The sequence below is a fragment of the Artemia franciscana genome, chromosome 19 (assembly GCF_032884065.1).
Source record: "Artemia franciscana chromosome 19, ASM3288406v1, whole genome shotgun sequence".
NCBI lineage: Eukaryota > Metazoa > Arthropoda > Branchiopoda > Anostraca > Artemiidae > Artemia > Artemia franciscana.
The window spans coordinates 19,987,552-20,011,142 of record NC_088881.1 but is presented as its reverse complement, the minus strand read 5'-3'; the positions used below and the strand labels follow the sequence as shown (position 1 = coordinate 20,011,142).

Sequence of the window (23,591 nt, the reverse complement as noted above, 5' to 3'; positions counted from 1 at the left end):
CCATGTATTACTTTTTCGTTTTTTGTGTGTTTTGTTACATCATTAGATTTTATAGTATTAAATAACAAATGAAAAAATGAAATGAAATTATCCCAACTGCTCGATAGAAACATCTTGAAGAAAACTTGTTTGTTAAGCTGTGTCCCTTTCGAGAAATAGGTTCAATCTTTAGTGGTGTATGATCCTAAATTAATAAACGCTGAAATAAAACAGTATGCTGCTCTATTATTTTCTGACTGGGATAGTGCTTTTGGGTTAATTGTCTCTCATGCATGTGGGTCTTTGTTTTCTGTTAATTTTAAAAATAAAACAGGTAGGAGAAGCTTTATATCGTGACTGCAATATATCGTGATACTATCGATATATTATGCTATCGATATACGATACTATCGATATACGATAATATCGTGACTGTAGACGTCTTACCTCCTGAAAGAATTTGAATCATGTAGGTAAAAATTAATTTTTTTTAGTGTTTTTTTTTTCGAAATCTATGACGGCTACATCTTCATATCATTCAAAGACATAGAGGGCTTAAACTCCTTCGACTTCTTTGTTCTTTGAAAAACAACTATTCTACGTTAGTAATTGTTTACAGTTTTATAAGATAAAGTTAACAGTCTGTATACTACGTTCCTTATAATTTCATTTCCATGTTTTAGGTTTAGTGAGCAAAGTTTTTCCTGCTGCTGAGCTAGTCGATGAAGCTATAAAAAGTGCTGAAAAGATTGCTTCTCATTCACAGCTGATTGTTGCTATGTGCAAGGAAGCTGTCAATAATGGTATTTGTTCATTTTACCATTTATTTCGGTTAAATCAACACATTGTTTAAGAAAAACCCATCAATCCTGTTTTTTTTTGCCTTAGCACACTGTTTTTATCCAAAGAGTATGTCCAGTCCCACCCAAAGAGTGGGGGAAAATAACATTAGTGAAATCTCAAGTTGCCACTGTTGAAAAAAAAAGAATCAACGCCATCTAAGGTTTTCCAGGAAACTTTCAGAATAATCTGGTCTATTTTAATTCTACTTCTTATCCTTGTACTGCTTGTTTTGCAGCTGTTACAGGTATTTTAAGCTATATTTTGATTCAATTTTATAATGCTATAACTGTATTCTGTATTTAAAATGTACTCACGTTAAAGTGCAGAAGATCGAGTTATCTTCAGTTTCCTATTTTCTGTGAGTTGCCTCTCTCAAAGAAACCAATATTGGGGGGGGGGGGGCTGTTAGTTCAATATGGAAGCCTATATTCCAGAGCTGTATCTGAATTTTTTCTTCCGGACCGAAATGATAAAAATGTGTAAACTAGTTTCGGCTTATTTTTGAATATGTATATACAGCATGGAGTAGAAGAGCAAATACAGATCATCCGATGGAATGCTAAAGATCACATAGTAGACAAAATTGATCAAATAGTTCATACAATACTGGAACCGCAGATAAGCTCCATATAATCGGTAACGAGCTTTTATGTTTTTTACCTTTTGTTTAGAAAGAATATTGATAAATAATTGTAAGAATATGTAAAAAAAACAAAAAAACAATTGTGTCTTATCCATGAGATAAAGCATGCTGGAACATTTGGGGTTTAAGAACCATGGAAAATATGCATACGAAATGTTTTTCATCATTCTCCACACTACCATGACAACAAAAAGTATTTAAGTAACTAAAAGATATGGTCTGACTAACGTAATGTTAAACCTTGTAGTAGCACAGAGAGGTGATGCTCTGCTTGTCATTACGGTGCCTAAGGCTCAATTCCCACCGCCGCATGGTTTCGCGACTTGCTTGCTATGTTTCCTCTAAAAGAAAGACCCAGCAACCGAACATCGATTAGACGCTCTGTGCGCCATCAGTGTCTCGGTCGGATCTTTACGCTTTTTTTTTATCCCAACGGAATGCTTAGTGTAATTTGAGTCGTTCGTATTTTCTCTTATATTGTCGCAACTAGTCTGCAACCGGAATATTCTCGAACCAATCTTTATTGAAACAGCAAGAAATATGCAACACCCCATCTGCGGATATTAGTGCTTACTAAAATCCATTGGTGGAAACCTTATAAATTATCAGTATGACAAGTGCTCAGAGACTTATGAGCAAGTTATTATGTAACAGTTGTGATTCTATCTTAATGGAGAAGTGTGTAGAAATTAAATTCTGCTTATGACAGGATTTTACTGCAACGAAAACGTTTAAATTGATGCTGAAATCATTTAAAGCTGTCATGTGTCTCACGATTCTTTCACTCTTGCAACTACGTTTGAATGATTTCGGGGATTTTAACAAGGCCAAGGAGCGTTGGAAGAAGGTTCAAGAAAAAGTGGCTTCACAGTAGTCAGAGATGTATAAATGTTTAGCCAATCTACAAAAGGCTGGTCAAACTATACCATCCAAAATCTTCTAAAAACCATCCCAGTTTGCTGTTTGTATCCAGGCTTTGCTCGAAAAAGATTGGAAGCAAACTTTACTCAACAGAAAAATATGAGGAGAAAACACAAAGGAGCTGATTCTGAATTTTGGTATAGCATAAATCTCCAGTTGTGATTCACTATTCGTCCTATTTTCTAATTCTGTCGTGGAAACTACGTTATGTAGACAACATTTCCAAAGGGACAATGTTTTGAGTTGGTTGAGGAAGCTTAAATTATTCTAACTTTATATTTACGAAGTACAATAGAGCCACGGTTATCCGAGGTAATGTGGATTGAATGTACCTTGAATACGCAAAACTTGGATAATACGGACTCTATAAATAATCAAGAAAGAAACTTGTGGTAAAATGAATAAAACTCGACCAAATCTGTTAAATAAGCGCCTGTTTGTGTATTATAATTGAAAATGAGGAACTGCAGCAATGCAACATGATCAGCAATGATAGCGATTTCGCCCTGCGGAGTGCCCCAGACAAAGAAAGAGAGTTTATTTTTGTTTACGGTGCCCTCACTACCACAGAATATTAGAATTCTATTTAAATACAGTATTGTATTTTTTTTATTTACTGATAATTAGCAAAGCATTAAAACAACTGGCATTGTACTTTATCAGGACACGCAATAATGCGAGTAGATTACCTCGGTCAAACCGGAACTCGGTTAATAAGAGCGTGGATAACCGCGGCTCTACGGTATTCTGAAAATGCGGTAAATAATTCCTCATGGATTCGTTGTTTAATACAATTTTTCTGAAAACTGTTTGATCACAGTGTGTTAGAAGTAAGACAGACAGTTGACAGACAGTAAGACAGTTGATCACAGTGTGCTAGAAGTGAGACAGACAGTAAGACAGTTTATCACAGTGTGCTATAAGTAAGATAGATAGTTGACAGTTAGTTGACAGTTGATAGACAGTAAGACAGTTGATCACAGTGTGCTAGAAATTAGACAGACAGTTGACAGACATTAAGACAGTTGATCATAGTGTGCTAGAAGTAAGACAGACAGGTTACAGTTGACTGACAGTAAGACAGTTCACCACAGTGGGCCAGGAGTTTGACAGACAGTAAGACAGTTGATCACAGTGTGCTAGAAGTAAGACAGAGGTTGCACTTAAAAGTTCCCGTGTTCCCCTATATTCACAGATACTGTATTTTGTGGAGCAACCGTGAAATTTTTGTGGAAGGCGACCGTTGTTCTAAAAAAAATTTTGTGTGAAAATGCTTATCCACATAAATTGAAATATTACAGCGTATATGGGAAAAGCATTTAGAAAAGTAAAGTTTGTTTTGAAATTATGTGTTGATCTATTAACTTTATACGCAAGGTCGCAGAAAAAATTGAAGAAGTGGCTGTAACGGCATCTTCTTCAAATGTGTGACTGTAAATTTTACTTTTTTTTCAATTAGTTTTGAGATTTTTCTACTCTCAGAATATGTTTCTCTGCAAACTTTTGCATTATTCTCATGGGAAAAAAAAGTTGTTCTACAATGGTATTTTTCCGAAAAACGCAGCATGTGGGGACGTATAGCTAGAAACTAGCATTTTTATAAAAGTCTAGATACACTATCTAGATAGTGTATAACGAATATTAAATGAGTAAACAAATAAATACTGAATATTACTGAAGGTATATAACAGATACTTGTATTTTATATTCATGTATTTTACTAGAATGCTAATTTTTTTTACTTATTTATTTGTCTCTTTGTTGATAAGTTATTGGTTGCTTTTCAATGCATTAAGAAAAGAAAGACCTGCGCAACATAATTACAATGAATTACTGCGAGTGAGCTTGAAATTTGCTTCTTTTAACTAAAATATTCTTACATGTCTCGTCTTTTTTTCAGCTTATGAGATGTCCCTAACTGAGGGCCTACACTTTGAGAAAAGGCTGTTCCACACAACATTTGCTACGGTAAGCTACTAGCTTTGTCTTAGCTTTTTTATTTTTATCTTAAAGAACAAAATTAGGTAAATGTAGATAAGCTCACATTGAATTATAATTTGTATTATAGCAAAGATAGCGCTATTATTTTCAAAGAAGAGAACTCAATTTGGATGCCTCTCAAATGTGTAAATTAGAGACCATTTACCATTGGAAGGGGTCATAGTCTGATACATCGGATAATCCCACTTTTTATAGTTGGTATACGTCCGTAACATCTATCCAATCGCTTGAGACTATGCAACAGATAGCTGAAGCTAATTTTTCTCAAGATTACAATAAAACCGAGAGTTCAATCGGTTTTCTATCATTCGAAGAGAGCGTAACCTATTTTGTCTCACAGCTGGGGAATCCAGTTGACTAATCTAAGAAATTTATTGGGGAAGGGGAGGGGCAAGGGGACTTAAACTTAATAGCGAGTGGGAAATAATGTCTTCCTACTGGTCCTTGCAAAAAAGCATATGGTCCGTTTTTTTTCTTTTTCACACCTGTCGCCCGACAGGCTTTTTGCTTCTACTCCCAAGAATTCACGGCAGCATCATGCCGTCTGAGGCCAAAGTACACTCCACGTAGATCCTAATTCTATTCATAGATTCAAACTTTGGCCCCTCACATGAAGTTCCAGTTTCCTTTAGGCTCCTCCTTTAGATCTCTTACCAGTCCATTCTGGGACAGCCTGCTTTTCCTTTGGCCTCATATTGATGACCAAAAAGAACAATCATTGGCAATCTGTCATCCTTCATCCTTAAAACGTGTCCTAGCCATCTCAACGTTTCTTTCATTATAGCCGTAGAAAGTGGCAAAAACTACGTTTTCTGTACGGATGGTTGTCACAGATTGTTTGTCAGTCAAACGGGTACCTAAAACTGTCCTTAGACAATTCTTCTTGAAAATTTTAAAAGATTTTTCTTTGCCTGTCCAAGTGCCCACGTTTCAGGTCAATGCTTGACCACTCTCATTACTTTACCTTCCAACATTCTAATTTTCTTCTGCAGACTTATCTTCCTTGTCTTCCAAACATTTTTCAACTCAGAAAAAAAACCTGGGCCGTGGCTATTCTACTTTGACATCTTTATCAGGCTCTTTATCAGTTGTAACAATAAAATATATGACAAAATGTATATAATAGTCAATTATAAGCAACTATTTTCGTCCTCTTACTTGATTCTTTGATACACTTCTCTTTCGGAAAGAAGTTTTGAAACTAGTTTTTTCTGTGTTTGATTGCCTTAAATATCGTAAGCTTGAATTATTTTCTTCCCAAAACACTCATAACAATAGAACAAAAAACCTCAAACCGTTCATTATAGATTTTTTATATTGAAAACTTCAGAGCAAAAATATTTTTTAGTGATTTCAATAAACTGATTTAAGTGTAGTAAACGAAAGATTTAAATTTGACTGATTGCCAAAGATACACAACAGTTTTTCAAAAGAAGAACGCTCGTATGCATAAGCTTGATCTCGAGAAAGGTCAAACAACCTATAAAAATGGCTATGAGGAAGATTGTGAAGTTGCTTTTCTTTTTAACTCTTTTTGGTTTCACATCGGGCAAATTCTTGACTTACGTTCTTGTCAGGACGGTGTAGAGGTCGATAAGACTAGGTGCCTCTAGGTTTACTTATCGCTTTGCCAGGCTTGCGGCTTCTTCCATTGTGATGTGAGCTTTGGCAAGGAGTTCGTTTGCTTTGTCTTTCCACCGAGTAGGGGGAGACGTCCTATTGGACTTTTCTATCTGTACAGGGTAGGGCCACCTTGTCAAATACATCACAACCCGTGCCGTGCGTCATGTGGCAGATAAATGAAGTGGCCATACTAGTGAACAGAGCCTTGGGCAAGCTGCGTCGAAAAGAAGCTTGACAGGAAGTTGTGGCGGGCAGCATAGTCTGTCCTGTGAATACCCTTTATTCTTGTAAGATTTTTTTCGGCTGGCCACGTCTTTTCCATATAATAGCACGATACTGAATGAAGTGCTGTAGATTTGCATTTTAGTAGGACGGATTATATTTGGTTTTGCCAAATGCTATTCAGCCTCCCAATAACTGATGACGCTTTGATTATTCAGGATAGCCAAAGCGCTATCTCATTCGATCTCTTTTGTGATCGAGTTGTCTCACGACAGTGTGGATCCCAGATAAATGAAGTCCTCAACCGCATCCAGTGAGTTGCTCCCAGTGCTGACTTCCTTTATAGTAGATAGTAGGGTCGGGGGGTTTAATGGGCTTAACTTAGCTTTTTTGCCAGTTGATCCGCAGACCAACTTTTGAGGCTTATTCTGAAAGCGCATTGAGAGCTTCGGTGACTTTTTCGACGGTGTTTGCAACTAAGGCTATATCGCCAGTGGAGTCAGCATTAGCTAGTACACAATCTTGGTGACGGAAATTTGTCAGACGCCTGTCTTTACTGAGAATGGGAGGCTGGGTCTTCCATTGACATGCACGCAGCTTTCCGTACCATCATATAGCTTTTCGATTTTTAGGGTAGGCCTGTGGTTCTTGCTATCAGCTAGAGCTAACGGCGATCTATAGAATCAAAGGCTGCTTTGAAGTTTACAATTTCAATGTATACTTTTGGGTGAAACATTCGCGTCTTCTCCGTCAACTGGCGCATAGTGAAGATTTGCTCCGTTGTCCACCTGCCGGCCATGAACCTTGTTTACTTAGCTCTTCTGTCTCTATACAGGAAGGCAGAGAATCTGTCCAGTTGATGCTGTATTGGGCAGTATTTACTGTCTACTAGATGGTAATAAACCGAATGAAGGAGATTAAGGAGCTTGGAATAGTTGTTGGCATTGATGTTAGGACAACATTTTCGTGTGTTGGTGTACTCAAGGATGGTTGCGTAGAAATTATTCTAAATGACCAGCGTAACAGAATTACCACATATTATATTGCTTTTACTGTGGACAGTGAACGAATGTTTGGAAATGCTGCAAAAATCAATTAACAAAGAACCCTAAGAATAATGTTTTTTACGTCAAACATCTGTTTAGTAATCTTACCGTCCAAAATAGCCTAAATTATTTTCTGATCAAAGTAAAGGAAAGAAATAAGCCATACATTGAAATTGAAACAAGCCATGGTACAAAATTATTTTCACCAGAGAAAATATCAGCAGTGGAATTAAGGAAAACGAAAGAAACTGCTGAAGCCTCTTTGTGTGAAAACGTAAATCATGCAGTTGTAACTGTGGTGGCTTCCTTTAACGATGCTCAACGATAGGCTACTAAAGATGCTGGAGCCATTGCGGGGTTGACAGTGTTGCGAATTGTAAATAAGTCTACGGCTACGGCATTAGCTTATGGTCTTAACAAGAAATTTGAAAATATGGCCAAATCAACAGAGTTCCCTTTCGGGAACAGCGACACAGCGACTGAAAGATCTTGGATCCAGACACACACGCACAAAAAAAAAATGTTTGAAATTGTTTTATTCTTTTTTTGAAATTTTGGCTGAAAAACCTTTTTTATCCAAATAATACTACCTGGATCACTCTTAACGCAACTCTGAAGAAAAAATGTAGTGGAATGGATGATGAAGCTAAAAATTAGATTTACAATTATTGTAAAGAGTTGAAATCACCTCATCGTGAAGTTAAAAAAAAAGACTGTTGGAAATAATATTGTGCCACTTTTCTGCCAAATATTAATCCCTGGAGCACTCTTGACACAGCTATGTGGAAAAAAACGTTGTGAAGTAGATGATGAGGCTAAAGTAGGGATGTATGAGTCTTGTAAAGAGCTGGTATCCCCTCATTGTGTAGTTAAAAAAGAAAGGATTGTTGAAAAGAACAGTGTGTCACTTTTTCAGACAGATATTAATCTCTAGAGCATTCTTGACGCAACTCAGAGGGAAGAAAACGTAGTGGAATGGATGATGAAGCTGAAAATGAAATGTGTGAATCAAACAGTTCTTGGTAACGAACTGGAAGTAAGGAGCGGTGCAGCTCAATAGTAACCAAAACTCTAAGAAATAAAGTCTTGATAACAATAGATACATCAAGTGAATCGAATTCTGAATCGAAAATTTGCCAAATTTAGGAAAAAAAGAACGGAAACACTCCCAAAACATGTTGCGTGGGGTTTTACGTGGGAGGATCTTCCCATGGAGGAAGTTTCCATGCGGTAAGGGAATTTCCATGAAGGGGAGTTGGATTTCCCAGTACTATTCCAAAAACGATTAGGAATTAAATAAAAAACAAGGTTTTTTTCAGCTGAAAGTAAGGAGCAACATTAAAACTTGAAACGAACGGAATATGTCAAACAGTTCGTGGTAAAGAACTGTAAGTAAGAAGCGACCCGGCTCAATAGTATCGGAAATTCTAAAAAAAAACAAAAAAACAGAATTTTGATACTAGTAGATACATCAAAAGAATTGGCTTATCATGCTTATTTCAAATATATAAGTTTCATTAAGTTTAGTCTCACCCATTAAAGACTACGAGTGTGAGAAAATTTGCCTGTTTTTCGGAAAAGGGGGACCCCCTAAAGGTCATAGAATCTTAATGAAAATCACACCATCAGATTCAGTGTATCAAGAAAGCCTACTTTAGAAGTTTCAAGATCCTAGCTGTAAAAATGTGCAATTTTTTATTTTTTGCCAAAAGAAAGATCGTAGATGCGTGTTTATCTTTTTTTTTTTTGTTTTTTCTTCTTTGCTCTTTCTTCCCAGGGGTGATCGTATTGAACCATTGGTCCTAGAGCATCGTGAGAGGGCTCATCCGAACGGAAATTAAAAGTTTTAGTATCCGTTTTAAGTGACAAAAAAGATTGGAGGGCAACTAGACCCACTCCCCCACTCCTTTTGCCTCCAAAATCGTCTCATAATTTTGAGATAGCCATTTTGTTCATCATAATTGAAAAGAACAGTAACTGTGCTTTTGGATAACACCCCGATCGCCCCAGGGAATTGTTTACGCATAGTATTTGTTATTGGAAAGTATGCATGCATTTTCGGGCGTGGTGGGGAAGAATTTTCAGCTGTTTTTTTTTTCTAGCGGGAATTTTGTATGTGGAGAAAAGTTTTCAGGGGGTGAACTTGTCAGGGTAAATTGTGCATTGGAGGAATTTTGCTTGTATTCCTATACAAAATTCTTTTTATATGTCTTGCTTTCTCTTTTCCGTCTCAATTTGACGCATGGAGCCGTTAAGGGTAATTGTCCGGGGTAAATTTTCACCGGTATTGAGTTATCGAGAGGATATTTCCTTAGGGAGTGGGATTTCTCCGTGGAAGTGGTTCAGATTTCCTGGCATTATTTAAAAAACGAGCAGAAATTAAATAAAAAACAAATTTTTTCAACTGAAAGTAAGGAGGAACATTAAAACTTAAGACGAACAGAAATTTATCATGTATATGAGCGGGGTTGCCCCCTCCTCAACACCTCGCTCTTTGCGCTAAAGTTTTTAGTACTTTTAAAAAAAGTAGCTCTAAAAATACGATACTAAAAACGTATTTGATAAAGCCTCGCAGACCCCTTAACCTTTTCTTGGTAGCTTTCGTCACTGACTTGACCTGTCTGCCTTTTATGATAGTACTAACGTATTTTGCATTTGGATTATCAAGTGTGTCTCGATTGGTTAGGACTATCATTTATTTTCTTAGTTCTCTTAATCTCTTCTCAAGTGATAATTTATTCTTCTTATTATATAAGAGATGAAATTTTTGTTAATCGCTTCATACATATAATATTAGGATTCATCTCATCTATGGTTCTGTTAATCATATCTTCGGATGGATTAAGACTAATATTAGGTTGAGACGGGTTAGGCATTACTTCATATTTATTAATCATATTTTACAAAAATTATACTTCTTCTTCTAGAGGAATAATTACTATTTTAAGAAATCGAGTAGGGGATGTACTAATTTTATGGTCACTAGGGTTGATAGGCAAATGACGTAATGATATATTTTTTTATAACGTCGCTTATGGTTTAGCATACGATTATGATATCATTTATTGTCTTATATACGATGATCAGTTTTTGTAAAAAAAATTGATTTTATTTGAATATCGTGTTTTTTTAATACGAAAGGGATTTTCGTTGAATATCCTGTTGTTTTTTTTAATATGAAAGGGATTTTATTTGAATATTCTGTTTTTTTATTACCAAAAACACCAGATATAGCAATGTCCTTTGAAATTTAGGCTGTAGCACCCATGTTTATAATTGTTGCTAATTTTTTTCGTTTTAAAAATGTCCTTGATTTCAAAGAAGTGAAACAAGATATGATGAGCTCGCTCAGCATAAATACTACTTTCTATTTTGTAAAATTGAGATAATCTGTTATGAGGTAATTGAAATTCTTGTGTCTCATCGCTCATTCAATTACCTCTTCCCTCTTGAATGAGCTAAGTCATCTGATAAACAAATATTGTTGTTGAATGACTAAAATTGTAAATCTTTCATGTTATGCAGATGCAGTTGTACATTGATCCAAAGAAAGCACTGAGTACATCTACATGAAAAGGCTTTCAATCCCTTAATGCTTAAAACATTTGATTGTATATTTTCTTTCCGTCTTGTGCTTTATAGGTAGTAACAAACTTCCTAGTATAATTAATTCCTTTGCCACATAAAGTCAATCAAATTGAAGTCCCAATATCCGAAAAAAAATAAAAGGCTTTCCAGGTCTGAATTTTAATGATTTTCTTCAAGTTCCTAAAAAAACATTTTGAGGAAGGTGTTTCTTCTATCTCCCCACTTTGTTTGCGCACACGTTGCCATGGTGCTATGAATTATACGGGGGATCTTAATAATGTTTAAGTATTCACTTATTTAGGACCATTCTTTAAATAATCCCCAATGTATTCTTAGTCAAAATGTAGGGGTGGAGGTACAGGGGGTAGCAGGGCACTTGAAATTTCACTGTTGAGTGACTAAAATTGTAAGTTTGTCATAACATTCAGCTGAATTTTTGCACAGATCCAAAAGAAATACTGAGTAGGCCTATACCTACATGAAAAGGCTTTTAATTCCTTAATGCTTAAAAAGGTTTGATTTTGTATATTCCCCTCATCCTCTACTTGATAGGCAGCAACGAACTTCCTAGTATAATTAATTCCCTTTCCACATAGAGACAATCTCATCCATAATTCATGCGTTTATAATTTGGTTTATCGGGAAAAATAATATTAAACTAGGTTTCATGATTCAGTTTATAATAAGTTTAATGAATTTATAATTCATTTCACTGTGGCTGAATTAATTTTGTTTTTATAATTTGATATGGGCACAGAAATGTAAGTAAGAGTTTATTTGTACTAATTCAAGTCATGCGACAACGTATTGTGACGTATCAATCGGTGCCAAAATTTTGGTAAAAGTGGGTGTGATTTTAATAGGCCCAGCGGAAGTCTAAATCACAATCCGCTTCGTTTGCGTTTCTCACAATGATTTTTCTTCTTTTTTTTTTGATGACAGACTCAATGCCAGGCCTAGGTTGTCGTTTAAATTTATGAACTTCGTATCTTGAAAAAGTTCTATTTCAACCTAAAATTGATTAATTATTTTTCTGTCCTGTGCGTGTAAGATACATTAAATTACCAGTTGTGTGCTTATCTATAACATAGTGGCCAGGTGGCGCACATTCGCGCCATTTTGGCGCTTTTTTGACGTGGTTGCGCATTGAATTTTTCTAACAAATCCATTTTTTTTTAGGGGAAATCGTTCATTCGGCGCATTTTAAGAAATAGAGCTTTCGGCGTATTTTCACTTTTAGGCGACGCAACTTTAGACCATGCAACTGGCAACACTGTTCTGAAAGGCTATAGAACTGAAATTTGTTCAGCATTAAAGCTTGAACAAAACCTGTAATAATTTCGGTCGATACTCAATCTAATCCTACCAAGATTGTGATGGGTCTATCAACTAAATAAAATTAACAGATTCAAAAACGTTTTCGTCACAGGAGAATCTTATCAAATAGTTTCTGATAAAAACTGAAATAAAAAATGACTTGGTCCAATATTCACCAAAACTAAATATGGAATTCTCATGACTATTGCTAAGGCAGCAGTATTGGGTTTTTATGCTGATTCTAAATACATAAAATTCTTTCAGTTTATTGTTACCCACCCAAAACTAAACATCTGAGAAAATTCGCCTGATTTTTGAAAATAATCGATCTTATTGAAAATCCCTATATTAGATAAATCCCATCAGAGAACCCTACCGTAGAGGTTTCAAGCTCCTATCCTCAAAATGTGGACTTTCGCATTGTTTTTCAGAAGAAACATCGTCGATGCATGTCTATTTGTTTGCTTTTTCCCATGAGTGATTGTATCAAACCAAAGTTCCAAGATAATTTAGAGGGATCTCATTCGAACGTAAATTTAAAGCTCTTTTAAAGTACATGTTGGCCCAGGGAAAGTCTTGTTTTCTGCCATTTTAGGGCACCAAACTACGACTTTACCCCAAAGAGGATGAATCTGCAATCAATTTAAAATTCTGGGAAGCTAGTTGATTTAAAAGTATCAGAAACTATATTTTAGGCTTCCCAGTTGTAAAAGAAGTAATGACACACGGTGGCAGTACTGGATTCGACCAAGTTGATTCACTTTATTTGTCATGAAATCAGGCAACTTTGGTGATTGTAATTGCGTATCAGCTATAACGAAGGGGGGGGGGAAGTGATTGTTTAGGTTGGGATAGAGAGATTCCTAAAAAGTACATTTTAATGGACAAACTATTCACTCCTCATGAGGCTTCAGGTAAATGTTGAAAGAGGTAGGGGGGAGTAGGAATTCATTAAAATGTTTCTCTATACAGGTAAAATATTACATTCCCATATCTACCAGCACAGAGATCGAAAGGGTAAGGCAGAGCATCATCAGCCCCGCCCCGAAATTTCTTTGGGGTGACAAATACTGGTGTTCAGTATTTGAGGAACTTAGTTTTCAGCAATTTTAAATGGGAGTATTTTTCTTTTTCTATTTATATCAAGTACATCAATATATTGAAATAAATGTACGCAATGTATTTATCGATAAGAAAATCCTATTTTAGAGGTTGTGATTGCTTCAGTTATGTAGAAGATCAAAAGTCTCACAGAATTTCAGTCCACACAAACAATAATACTCTTTTTCTTCCAACCGAAAATCTTTAGTAGTAATATTAACAAGGACTTTCTACCGAAATTACTATTTATTACCAATTTTTAAAGTATATTCAAATGTTATACAAAATTGAAATTGCTAATTCAAACGTAGGACGGTATTAATCAACGTACAATTATGAGTTTACCAATTTAAAAGCAATTAACCAGGGATTTAAGGGACCGGTACATCAAATTATATCTTGGTTAGGCTCGGGTACGATTTGGAAAACAATCAAAAATTGAATGAAAGGAAATAGCTTTTCAAGAGAAAGCAAGATACATGTTTGAAATCTATTTTAACAGGTTATTCCTTAAATGAAGGGGGCTGTCACGTCCTTAGCTCCTTACTCTTTACTGTAAAGTTTGGCTTTTGTCCAAATTTATAAATAAAATTTACAATTTGAAAAAAAAATTTCAAAGCAATAAAAGCTTTTATTTAATGAGCAAGGTATTGGGGTCAGTTCGCTATATATACAGAGTAATTTCAATTTGTTTTAAGTTTGAAACTTTCTCCTTACTGTAATTGATAAACCTTTTCTTATTATTAAATTACGTTTCATGAAACTGTGGAGTTTATGAATAGGATAGTTTCGGTAATGCAAGAAAGAACGATTAATATTTCAATGATCTCTGTTTGGATTGTATGGATAATCAAACAGTTGGTGGTAACGAACTGTAAGTAAAGAGCGACCTGTTTCAATCGTAACCGAAACTCCAAAAAACGGAATTTTGATACCAATAGCTATATCAAAAGAATTGGCTTATTGTGCTGATTCCAAATACATAAGTTTCATTAAGTTAAGTCTTACCCATCAAAAGCTACGAATCTGAGAAAATTTGTCTTATTTTCGAAAAAAGAGGTAAAGATCCTTTAGAAATCATAGAATTCTAATGAAAATCACACCATCAGATTCAGCATATCAAAGAACCTCACTGGAGAGATTTCAAGCACATATCTGCAAAAATGTGGAACTTTGTAATTTTTGCCAGAAGAAAGATCACGGATGTGCGTTTATTTGTTTTTTTTTGTTGTTTTTTTTCTCCCAGGGATAATCGTATCGACCCAGTGGGTGTAGAACGTCGGGAGATGGCTCACTCTAATGGAAATGCATAGTTCTAGTGCCCTTTTTAGATGAGCCAAAAAATTGGAGGGCAAGTAGGCCCCCTCCCGTGCCACTTTTTTCACAAAATTGTCAAATCAAAATTTTGAGACAGTCTTTTGTTCAGCAGAGTTGAAAGGCCCAATAACTATATCTTTGGAAATAAAATTACCGATATAATCTTGATTATTGGTAAGTATGCATACATTTTTCGGATGTGGAGGAAAGGATAAATTTTGTGCCGGAAGGATTCTGCATGGGGCGAATTTTCCATGAAGGGGGAAGTTTCGAGGGGCTGAGCTTTTCAGGAGAAATTTTACACTGGGTGAATTTGCTTGAATTCATATACAAAATTTCTTTATATATCTTGCTTTCTCTTTACCGATTCAGTTTTCCACGTGGAGATGTTAAGGGTAGTTATCCGGGGTTAATTTTTGCCAGGATTTAATTATCCAGTGAATATTTCTGTGGGGGAGGGGGATTTTTCATTGGAGGTGGAGCCAGATATCCTGGCGTTATTTAAAAAAACAATCTGAGATTGAATTAAAAAAATAATTTTTTCAACTGAAATTAAGGAACAACATTCAAACTTAAAACAAACAGAAATTATTACGTATATGAAGGGAGTTCCCCCCCCCCCTTGACACCTCGCTCTTTACGCTGAAGTTTAAGTTATCCAAATTCCTTAAAAAAACGACTCCTGAAACACAAGGGTCCTTTAATTAAAACAATAATTAACATTTTTTAAAGTGCCGAAAAACTGTAGCGTTAAGACTGAGGTGTTGAGGGTGGAACAACCCCCTTGTGTAAGCAATAATTTTTATTCGTTTTAAGGTTTAATTGCATTATCGAAGTGTTCAAAGTAAAAAATTAGGACTAAGATTAAGAAAATCGAATCATAAAATTTGATTCGATATTTTAAATTTAATTTTGAATACCAAAAACCAATATATTTGACACCCTTATGCTTCATAACTATAAAAAATTAAATTTTTTCTTAAAGTGACAACTAGATAAATAATCACTCCTGGGAAAAAATTAAATAAAAAAAACCAGTTTTTTTTAAATGAAAGTAAGGAGTGACATTAAAACTTAAAACGAACAGAAATTACTCCGTATATGAAAGGGGCTTTTCCTCATCAGCGCATCACTCTTTACCCATTGTTTGACTCTTTGTCTTAACTCTACTTTTTTAAACAGTAAAAAACTTTAGCATAAAGAGCGGGGTGTTGAGGAGGAAAAGCCCCTTTCATATATGGAGTAATTTCTGTTCGTTTTAAGTTTTAATGTCGCTCCTTACTTTCATTTAAAAAAGCTTGTTTTCTTATTTAATTTCTGGACGTTTTTGAATTAGTGCATGTTTTGATCTTGGCCCTCCGCACATAAATAATTAAAATGAAATTTGCATATTAATTTTTTTTTTTGGCTAAATGGCTTTCTTATAGTTTCAATCGGAAGATTTTGAGAGAAAAGGAGCGAGGGAGGAGGCCTAGCTGCCCTCGATTTTTTTGATTACTTAAAAAGGCAACTAGAACTTTTAATTTTTTACGAACGTTTTCATTAGTAAAAAATATATGTAACTTACGAATTAACTTACGTAACGAATTTCTATATTCGTATGTTTTTATTGCGTATATGAGGGGGTTCACCCCTCGTCGATACCTCGCTCTTTACACTAAAGCTTAAATTGTGTCCCAATTCCTTAAGAATGACCCCTGAATCCCAAAGGCCGTAGAATAAATAGTTGAAATTACTAAAAATACCTTAGCGTAAAAAGCGAGGCATTACTAGTCAGGGAGCCACACGAGAGAAATGTTGATATTTAAGGATTGAGGTGATCAGCAAGCAGCAGAAGGTTTGAGTGTGCAATCTAATGCAATCGACCATGCTGAAAACGAAAATCGGCGTTATATAGTCGACAAATGGGTGCGACATCCACATTTCTTCAAATTCCCTAAAAATCCATCTTAACTGGCAAAAATTATATTAAAATCGATAAAAAATTACAGGTTACTCCAAAATTGTTCAGCTATACCTCAGATCGAAGGTAATCAAATAAAGAATTATATTCTCTTTTCAAAATATTTTTATCTTTTGCTGTTCAGTTGTAATCACAAAATTTCGACGAAAAAGTTAACACAATTTATCTCTCTTTTGGATTAATCTTGATCCATCTTGAAAATTTGCCTGACTGAGGTGTATTTTTTTTTAATGGCTTCGGTAGGAAATTTATTGTCCTACAAAATGACTGATCCAGAAATTCTCTAACTCTTCTCGTTTTTGAACTATTGACAGAAAAGCGGATTGACCCAATTTTTACGACAAGCATCATTATGCAACCAAACACGGACGGCCCACTAAAGAAAGCGTGTTCTTTGAAGAAAAGTTGGAACAGAAACCCTTCCCTGTCGTCTTCAAATCTGATTCAGCCTGGAAAGTTTGGGAAGATGTACCTCAAGAGAAAAATAGAGGCGACCGATAAACGCAGCGATCTCATTGGTTTGTCAGGTGACCAGAAAGTTCCCGTTTCAGACTTTTTCACGATCTGGCTTCTTTGTAGAGCTTTGCCGATGCAGCTCATTAATGTATCAAGTGACTCGGCAGAATCTCAACCATATTTTGGTTTCAAGTGTTTCTCAGCAGTGTATGGCTGTAAGGCTGATATTCCTGTTACCAGAATCGGATACCTGCCAGTGGTTCCCCACTCTCCCTCGAACCCAGCAGTCGTGGAAGAAGTCATTAAGTCTTTCCAGAAAACTGCCAGAGAACTGGGACTGAGTTACACCGTCGTCACATGTGGCCAGGCCGTATATGAAATCGTTCATGCTCTGAGAGTCAGAAATCCTGAAGCATATTCTGATGTTGTCCTCAGAATGGGCGGTCTTCATATTTTAATGAACTTCATGGGTGCCATCGGTCATATAATGAAGTGCTCGGGTCTAGAAGAAGTGATTTACGAGGCTGGGATTCTGTTGGAAGGAACCGCAAAGAAAGTGATGAGTGGTAAACCGTACTATAAAGCTCTCGCTGCTCATACGTTAGTCCTCGAGGCAATATCCATTCTGTACTGGGAAGCTTTCGAAGCTTTTTGCGCAGAATCAGACGATTCATCGTGCATCACTATCTTTGAAGAAATGGGAGATTTACTGCAAAACCTGAAGATCTCAAGAGAGGGTGATGAGAACTTGAACTGTCTAAAGGAAAAACTTACCGCATTGTCCCCGTGGTTAGAAAGGTTCGAGACTTCTCGTGCACGCTCAAAAACCCACAAGTTCTGGAAGCAGTACAAAGAAATGGTACTGGTTCTGTGGCAGTTTTTGTACAGTGACAGATCTGGTGACTGGGATGTCCATCTTGAAGGAGCTAGCAAAATGCTTCCTTATTTAGTTGCATGTGGTCACTATAAGTATGGCACTTGCTTGATTGAGTACCTGGCTGAGATGCAGGGCTTACCTCAAGAAGTAGATCAGGCATTCCACAGTGGACTGTTCAATGTGAAGAGGCAAAATTCAACTGCATATCCCCAGACCATGCTGTAGAATCTACCATTAATTTAGATTCAAAAACGGAAGGTGGAATGACGGGTATTACCATGAATGAGTTGGCACTGGTGAAGTGGACTTTAACTCTTCCGTTCTGTGCCTCAGTCTCGTCTACATTCACTGAGATGCTACGCATTGTTCCCCGGACTGAGTTTGACTCCTCTCACCACGAAGATCACCCTTCCTTCGTTCTGCGGCAACAAATGGCTGTTGATAAAGTGAAGTCTGTTCTGGAAACCAGGCTCAATCCCTTTCGATCCACTGACGAAGATATGCTGAATATTTATACACTTGAGACAGTTGATAGTGAGATAGCTGACAGTCTCCTCAGTGTGCGATATGTTGGAATCAGAGCGGTTGATCGCTACTTGGACGGTGAAAAAGGTGCCTTTAGCAAAGTAAAGGTCATGAATAATGAGAAGGTGAAACAGAAAAAAGCAACCAATACTTCTAGTGCTGTAAATAGCCTTACCAATGTTGAACTTCAAACTGTCAAAAGGGTATTGGTGAGTGTTGACTTTACAGGCGAAAGAGGACTTCACCATCTAAAGAATTTGCTTTCCCATGAGCTTCTTCCATATGCATCTTCTATATTCCAGAGATGTGCCATATCTGGAATGGTTGTGCTTCGGACAGGAACAAAGTCAGCTCTTCTGGAGTATTTGAAAACAAAAATCAGCTTGAGCGAGTGGCCCGTTAACCTCGAGATTAGCAGTGAGTCGACTCACTCAAGGGTGGTAGACTTGATGCCCTACCTCAGAAGCCATCCACCAAATCCATCGGAAGCCGTTGAGAGCTATGGAAAACGGACATTTTCTACGCTTGTGTCTTTCAACAGCAACGTTAAGGAGCTGCACGTCCTTGCATATAGATATGATGGGATTTTTGGATATTCCGACGAAGAAGGCAAGGTGATCTGCCTAAAGGATTGCGGTGGTTGCCATGAGCAGCGAGGATGTTCAAACAGGTCTCCGGTAGCTCTAGGTAGACACTCAGACCTAGATGACTGGAACTCGTTGCTCTCAAATTCCAAGACAAAGGCAAGACTGATTGAGCTTCTATTCGGTGAGTTTGAAAACTCAGTTCACCTGCTGCAAGCAGGGTTCACTGTGTACCTCTCAGGAGGCTTTCGAGACCGGATGAGAGTGGTGATGCTCAACAGAAGTGGAAATGTTGATACAAACTTTGAAGAGCGTTTGAGCTGTACCCATGAAGAGGCCGATACAAGAGTTGTGTTACACATGTTGGACTGTTTGGAGAGGGGTTTCGATGTCGTTTTGGTCGATGCGAATGACACAGACATAGTTGTCATCTTGCTATATCACTACAAGTTATTCCTTGGGAACCACCCAAATTGTGAAAAGCGGAAAGTTTATGTCAGGTTCCACAGCTATTTAGTGCCTATACATCGGCTTTGCAGCAATTTACCGAACGATTTTGTTCACTCCATCTGCCTTCTTCATACGCTTTCAGGGTGTGATACCGTGGGCTTCATGTTTTCTAAAGGAAAACGAGGGGTGGCCAAGGCTGTCGAGAAATGGGGATTGGAGAAACCGATTGCTTTGCTTGTCCAAGAGATACAGAAGTCAAAGCTCGACCCTGCGGTTCTAGAAAAATTCAGTGTGATTTGCAAAAAGGTCGTTGTTGCCTCATACGGAAAAGACCCAGACCACTTTACCTCTCTTAATGAATTAAGAGTGCATTTGTACCCTCGAAAGCGGGAGCTTAAGTATTTGCCACCATCTGACGCTGCCTTTGAGTGTCATGCTAAGCACGTGTACCTGCAGTTGGACACTTTTTTGCAAGCAAATCGAGCAAAGCCACAGTTTCTGGATCCCCTGCAATTTGGCTGGATGTTTCAAGACGGTGGGGTTAGGCCAGTTGTGTCTACCCTTCAGGCATTTCCAGAAGGTGTGGTCCCCTAGTACTGCTCGTGCAAGCGCTGTACAAAAAAATGTTCATGTGCTGGAAATAGACCTTGCGATTTACTTTGTGGCTGTGGTGGGAAGTGTTTTATGGACGAGTTTGATATGCTTGATGGCTAAATTGATATGCTGAGCTACTTTTTAACTTTTGTAGCAACAAGTGCCGTTCACGAAATCCGTAGCAGGTGTTAGTATAGTAATCTTTTTTTTGTTTATTCAAGCTTATTGAAAAATAATCTTGTCAAGTTTACTAATAGTTCTGATTAGGAATGAAAGAGAGTTGTAATCAAGGTCATTGTTGAGTATAGTGGCAATCTTCCTGTCTGAGATAATAAAACTATCCGCTACCAGCTGAATCTAGGCGTGTTTTCCAGCGCGAATAAAAAAAAATTAAAATTGCAAGTTTCAAGGTCATTCGCGATGGTCCCTACTGTACTCGTCACTTCTGGCATCAGTTACGAAAGATTTGGCGATCATTGTGGAAATTCTTCCGAAACGTAATTTAATAGTAAAAAAACGCGAAATTTTCAATTTTCGGGGTCAAGCAACCCCCGGCCGAGTATATAACGCCCATTTTCGTGATCAGCGCTATCGATTACCCCATATTCCGTTGTCAAACCTTCTGCTGCTCACTGATCACCTACCCGACACATTTTCGTTGAGTGGCTCCCTGACTATACGAGGCATTGCGTAATAATTTCTGTTCGTTTTAAGTTTTAATGCTGCTCCACACTTTCAGTAGAAAAAACTTTTCATATTTATTTTTTCATTTTTTTTTAAATAATGCTAGAAAATCCTGCGGCCCCTTCATTGAAAGTTTTTTCCCCCATGAGAAGTTCCTCCATTGAAGGATCCTCTCATGTAACCCCCCCCCTCAACCCTCTCCCCTCTCCAAAACCAAAAAAAATCCCCCTGAAAACATCTGTACACTTCCCAGTAACCATTACAATATGTAAACACAGGTCAAAGTTTGTAACCTGCAGCCCCTTCCACGGAGACCGCGGGGGAGTAAGTCGTCCCCAAAGACATAGTTATTGGGGTTTTCGACTATAGTGAATAAAATGGCTATCTCAAAATTTTGTTCCGGTGACTTTGGGGAAAAATGAGCGTGGGAGGGGGCCTAGGTGCTCTCCAATTTTTCGGTAACTTAAAAAGGGCACTAGAACTTTTGATATTCATTAGAATGAGCCCTCTTGCGACTTTCTAGGACCACTGAGTCGATAAGATCACCCCTGGGGAAAAAAACGACAAAAAAAAACAAATAAACACGCATCTGTGATTTGTCTTCTGGCAAAAAATGCGAAATTCTACGTTTTTGTAGATAGGAGCTTGAAAATTCTACAATAGGGTTCTCTGATACGCTGATTCGGATGGTGTAATTTTTGTTAAGATTGTATGACTTTTAGGGGGTGTTTCCCCCTATTTTCTAAAATGAGGCAAATTTTCTCAGGCTCGTAACTTTTGATGGGTGAGACTAATCTTGATGAAACTTGTATATTTAAAATCTGAATCACAATGCGATTCTTTTGATGTAACTATTGGTATCAGAATTCCATTTTTTAGAGTTTCGGTTACTATTGAGCCGGGTCGCTCCTTACTACACTTCGTTACCACGAACTGTTTGATAAATAAATGATAATTAAACACAAAAAACGCATCCGTTCAAAGCGAAGATACAGATATTCTTAGCACTCAGTTCAGGGGAAACATTTCTGATCACAGTGGATTCATATATCAGCTAATGGATACTCTTGCAATAAAAGCAAAAGTTGACGGCATATTTTACTCAAATTGCCCCTTATTAAGTTGTTTTCTATAATTATACGAATTTTCTTGTGTACTAATAACTGTACTAATTATTAATAAACAGATACATATTTATAATTACCGTAAAAAGCTGATTCTTTGATTTAATGTTATCAATACTTAGGCTATTGATATTACTTACCATTCATTACTATGAAGAATTTGAGTTTTTTGTTGTTGCTCCAACCAAATCATGTAGAAAAAATGTTTGTGGAAAACTAGAAAGGGTTCACTCAGTCGCAAATTAGAACTTCTATTTTCCTTATTAAGGGTAAAAATCCATTGCTAGACAATGGAGCAACACACATTTACCCACACACTCTACAAACAATGGGGCAACACACATTTTGTCCATGATTTTTCTCTATTCTGCTCTCTTTCTTTTGGTTTCTTTATAATTACTTTATAGTCACAAATTTCTAGGGGGCATGCCCCCGCCCCCTGCCGGTGCCCATGATGGTCCATCTAGTGAGTCTCTGACCACGGTTGGCTTGATATATCAAGGACATCAAAATAAAAACATTTTTTGCCCCCTAGACCCATTTCAGGTATATCCATACCTGAGAACGGAGATCTTTGGGTTTTCTGTTTTGGTTGTTAAAAAATTATGAAGTTTTAAGGAGTATCAGATTTGCGTCCCTGTTGCCTCGTGAACCGTGAAAGTAAATGAGTCAAACTAATTCATGAAATTTGACAAAGGTTTTCTTCCGCAAAACTTCAAACATTAACAATCTGTTGACTCCCAAAACAACCACACCTTCAAAGGAAAACTAATCCTTCTTAAACTGTTTGATTCCATATGTTTCTAGTTCGTTTTATTTCTCGCTTTTCACCTGCGTCTTCTTTTTTTCAATTTGATACCAGCTAGAAGTGGAAGCTATTTAACTCCAAATGAAGGTCTATTTCATTAAAGCTGGACTCACAATTGTTTGTTATTTTTGTAAGACATGTATACTTGTGTAAGTTTTCACGTCAATCAAACGTCAATCAAATCAATCAAACAACCGGATTTCACTTTCACTGTCCTTGTTACTTTTAAAGAATTTTGGGTGTCTGCCTGCCTGACAGGGTCTCAAATATGAAATTAGAGCTAAGTATTCTAAAGTATGGTGTCTTCTTGGAATCATGTCCACTAAAAAATGTTAGACTCTTCATGGGTACAGATTGCCTTTCCTATTACTGGAGATAGATCTAACGGAGAGAAAGTTTTTTAACATCTGAGTGCCATGGAAAGCTAACTGAGCTTGTATCCTACTGCAACTATAAGTAGGTAAGAAATGTAGAACTGGCGAGGATGCGGATATTCTAATTATGGTGAAAACGATGAAGTTGCAATTGAAATTCTAACGTAAAGACCCCCTAATTCGTGGCATTATCTGCATGTTTAAGTAAAACGTTCTTAATTGGTGATAGTATTTCTTTTCCTGGCAATCATTTCGCTGTGTGTCTCATCGATCTTTTAGTACTATTTCGTATATTTCATTTGCTACAGGGACTCAATACCTATCCGTGGGTTAAATTCTTGTCTTAATATTCAGAAGGAATGGTACTTCAAGTTTTTACCGTGGATATCCAATCTTAGAGATCTCTTAAATATGTGTGTAATTAAAAACAGAATAAATAAAGAAAGAAAAAGGCGGAAAGGGTAAAAATGGCGATGGGTGTCAGTCTACTGCACACATCTCGGAAATCTGGGGTTCCCAACTTTCTTTAATTCATTGTTCTTTTTGCTTAT

At 36.8% G+C, this 23,591-nt stretch overlaps 1 protein-coding gene across 6 annotated transcripts in view; it reads left to right on the top strand.

The window, feature by feature from the left end:
- Positions 1 to 23,591, top strand: part of LOC136039389 (probable enoyl-CoA hydratase, mitochondrial) — an 82,839-nt gene that overhangs the window by 55,194 nt on the left and 4,054 nt on the right. For 4 of the 6 annotated variants that reach the window (XM_065723078.1, XM_065723079.1, XM_065723080.1 and 1 more), the window contains 3 exons: positions 663 to 782; positions 4,287 to 4,354; positions 12,046 to 12,216. In XM_065723078.1, coding sequence (XP_065579150.1) covers positions 663 to 782; positions 4,287 to 4,354; positions 12,046 to 12,201 — 344 coding nt within the window. In that variant the 3' untranslated portion in view covers positions 12,202 to 12,216. Of the gene's footprint in view, positions 1 to 662; positions 783 to 4,286; positions 4,355 to 12,045; positions 12,217 to 13,155; positions 13,366 to 23,591 lie in introns of those variants that run through there. The other 2 variants (XM_065723081.1, XM_065723082.1) reach the window with 2 other exon arrangements.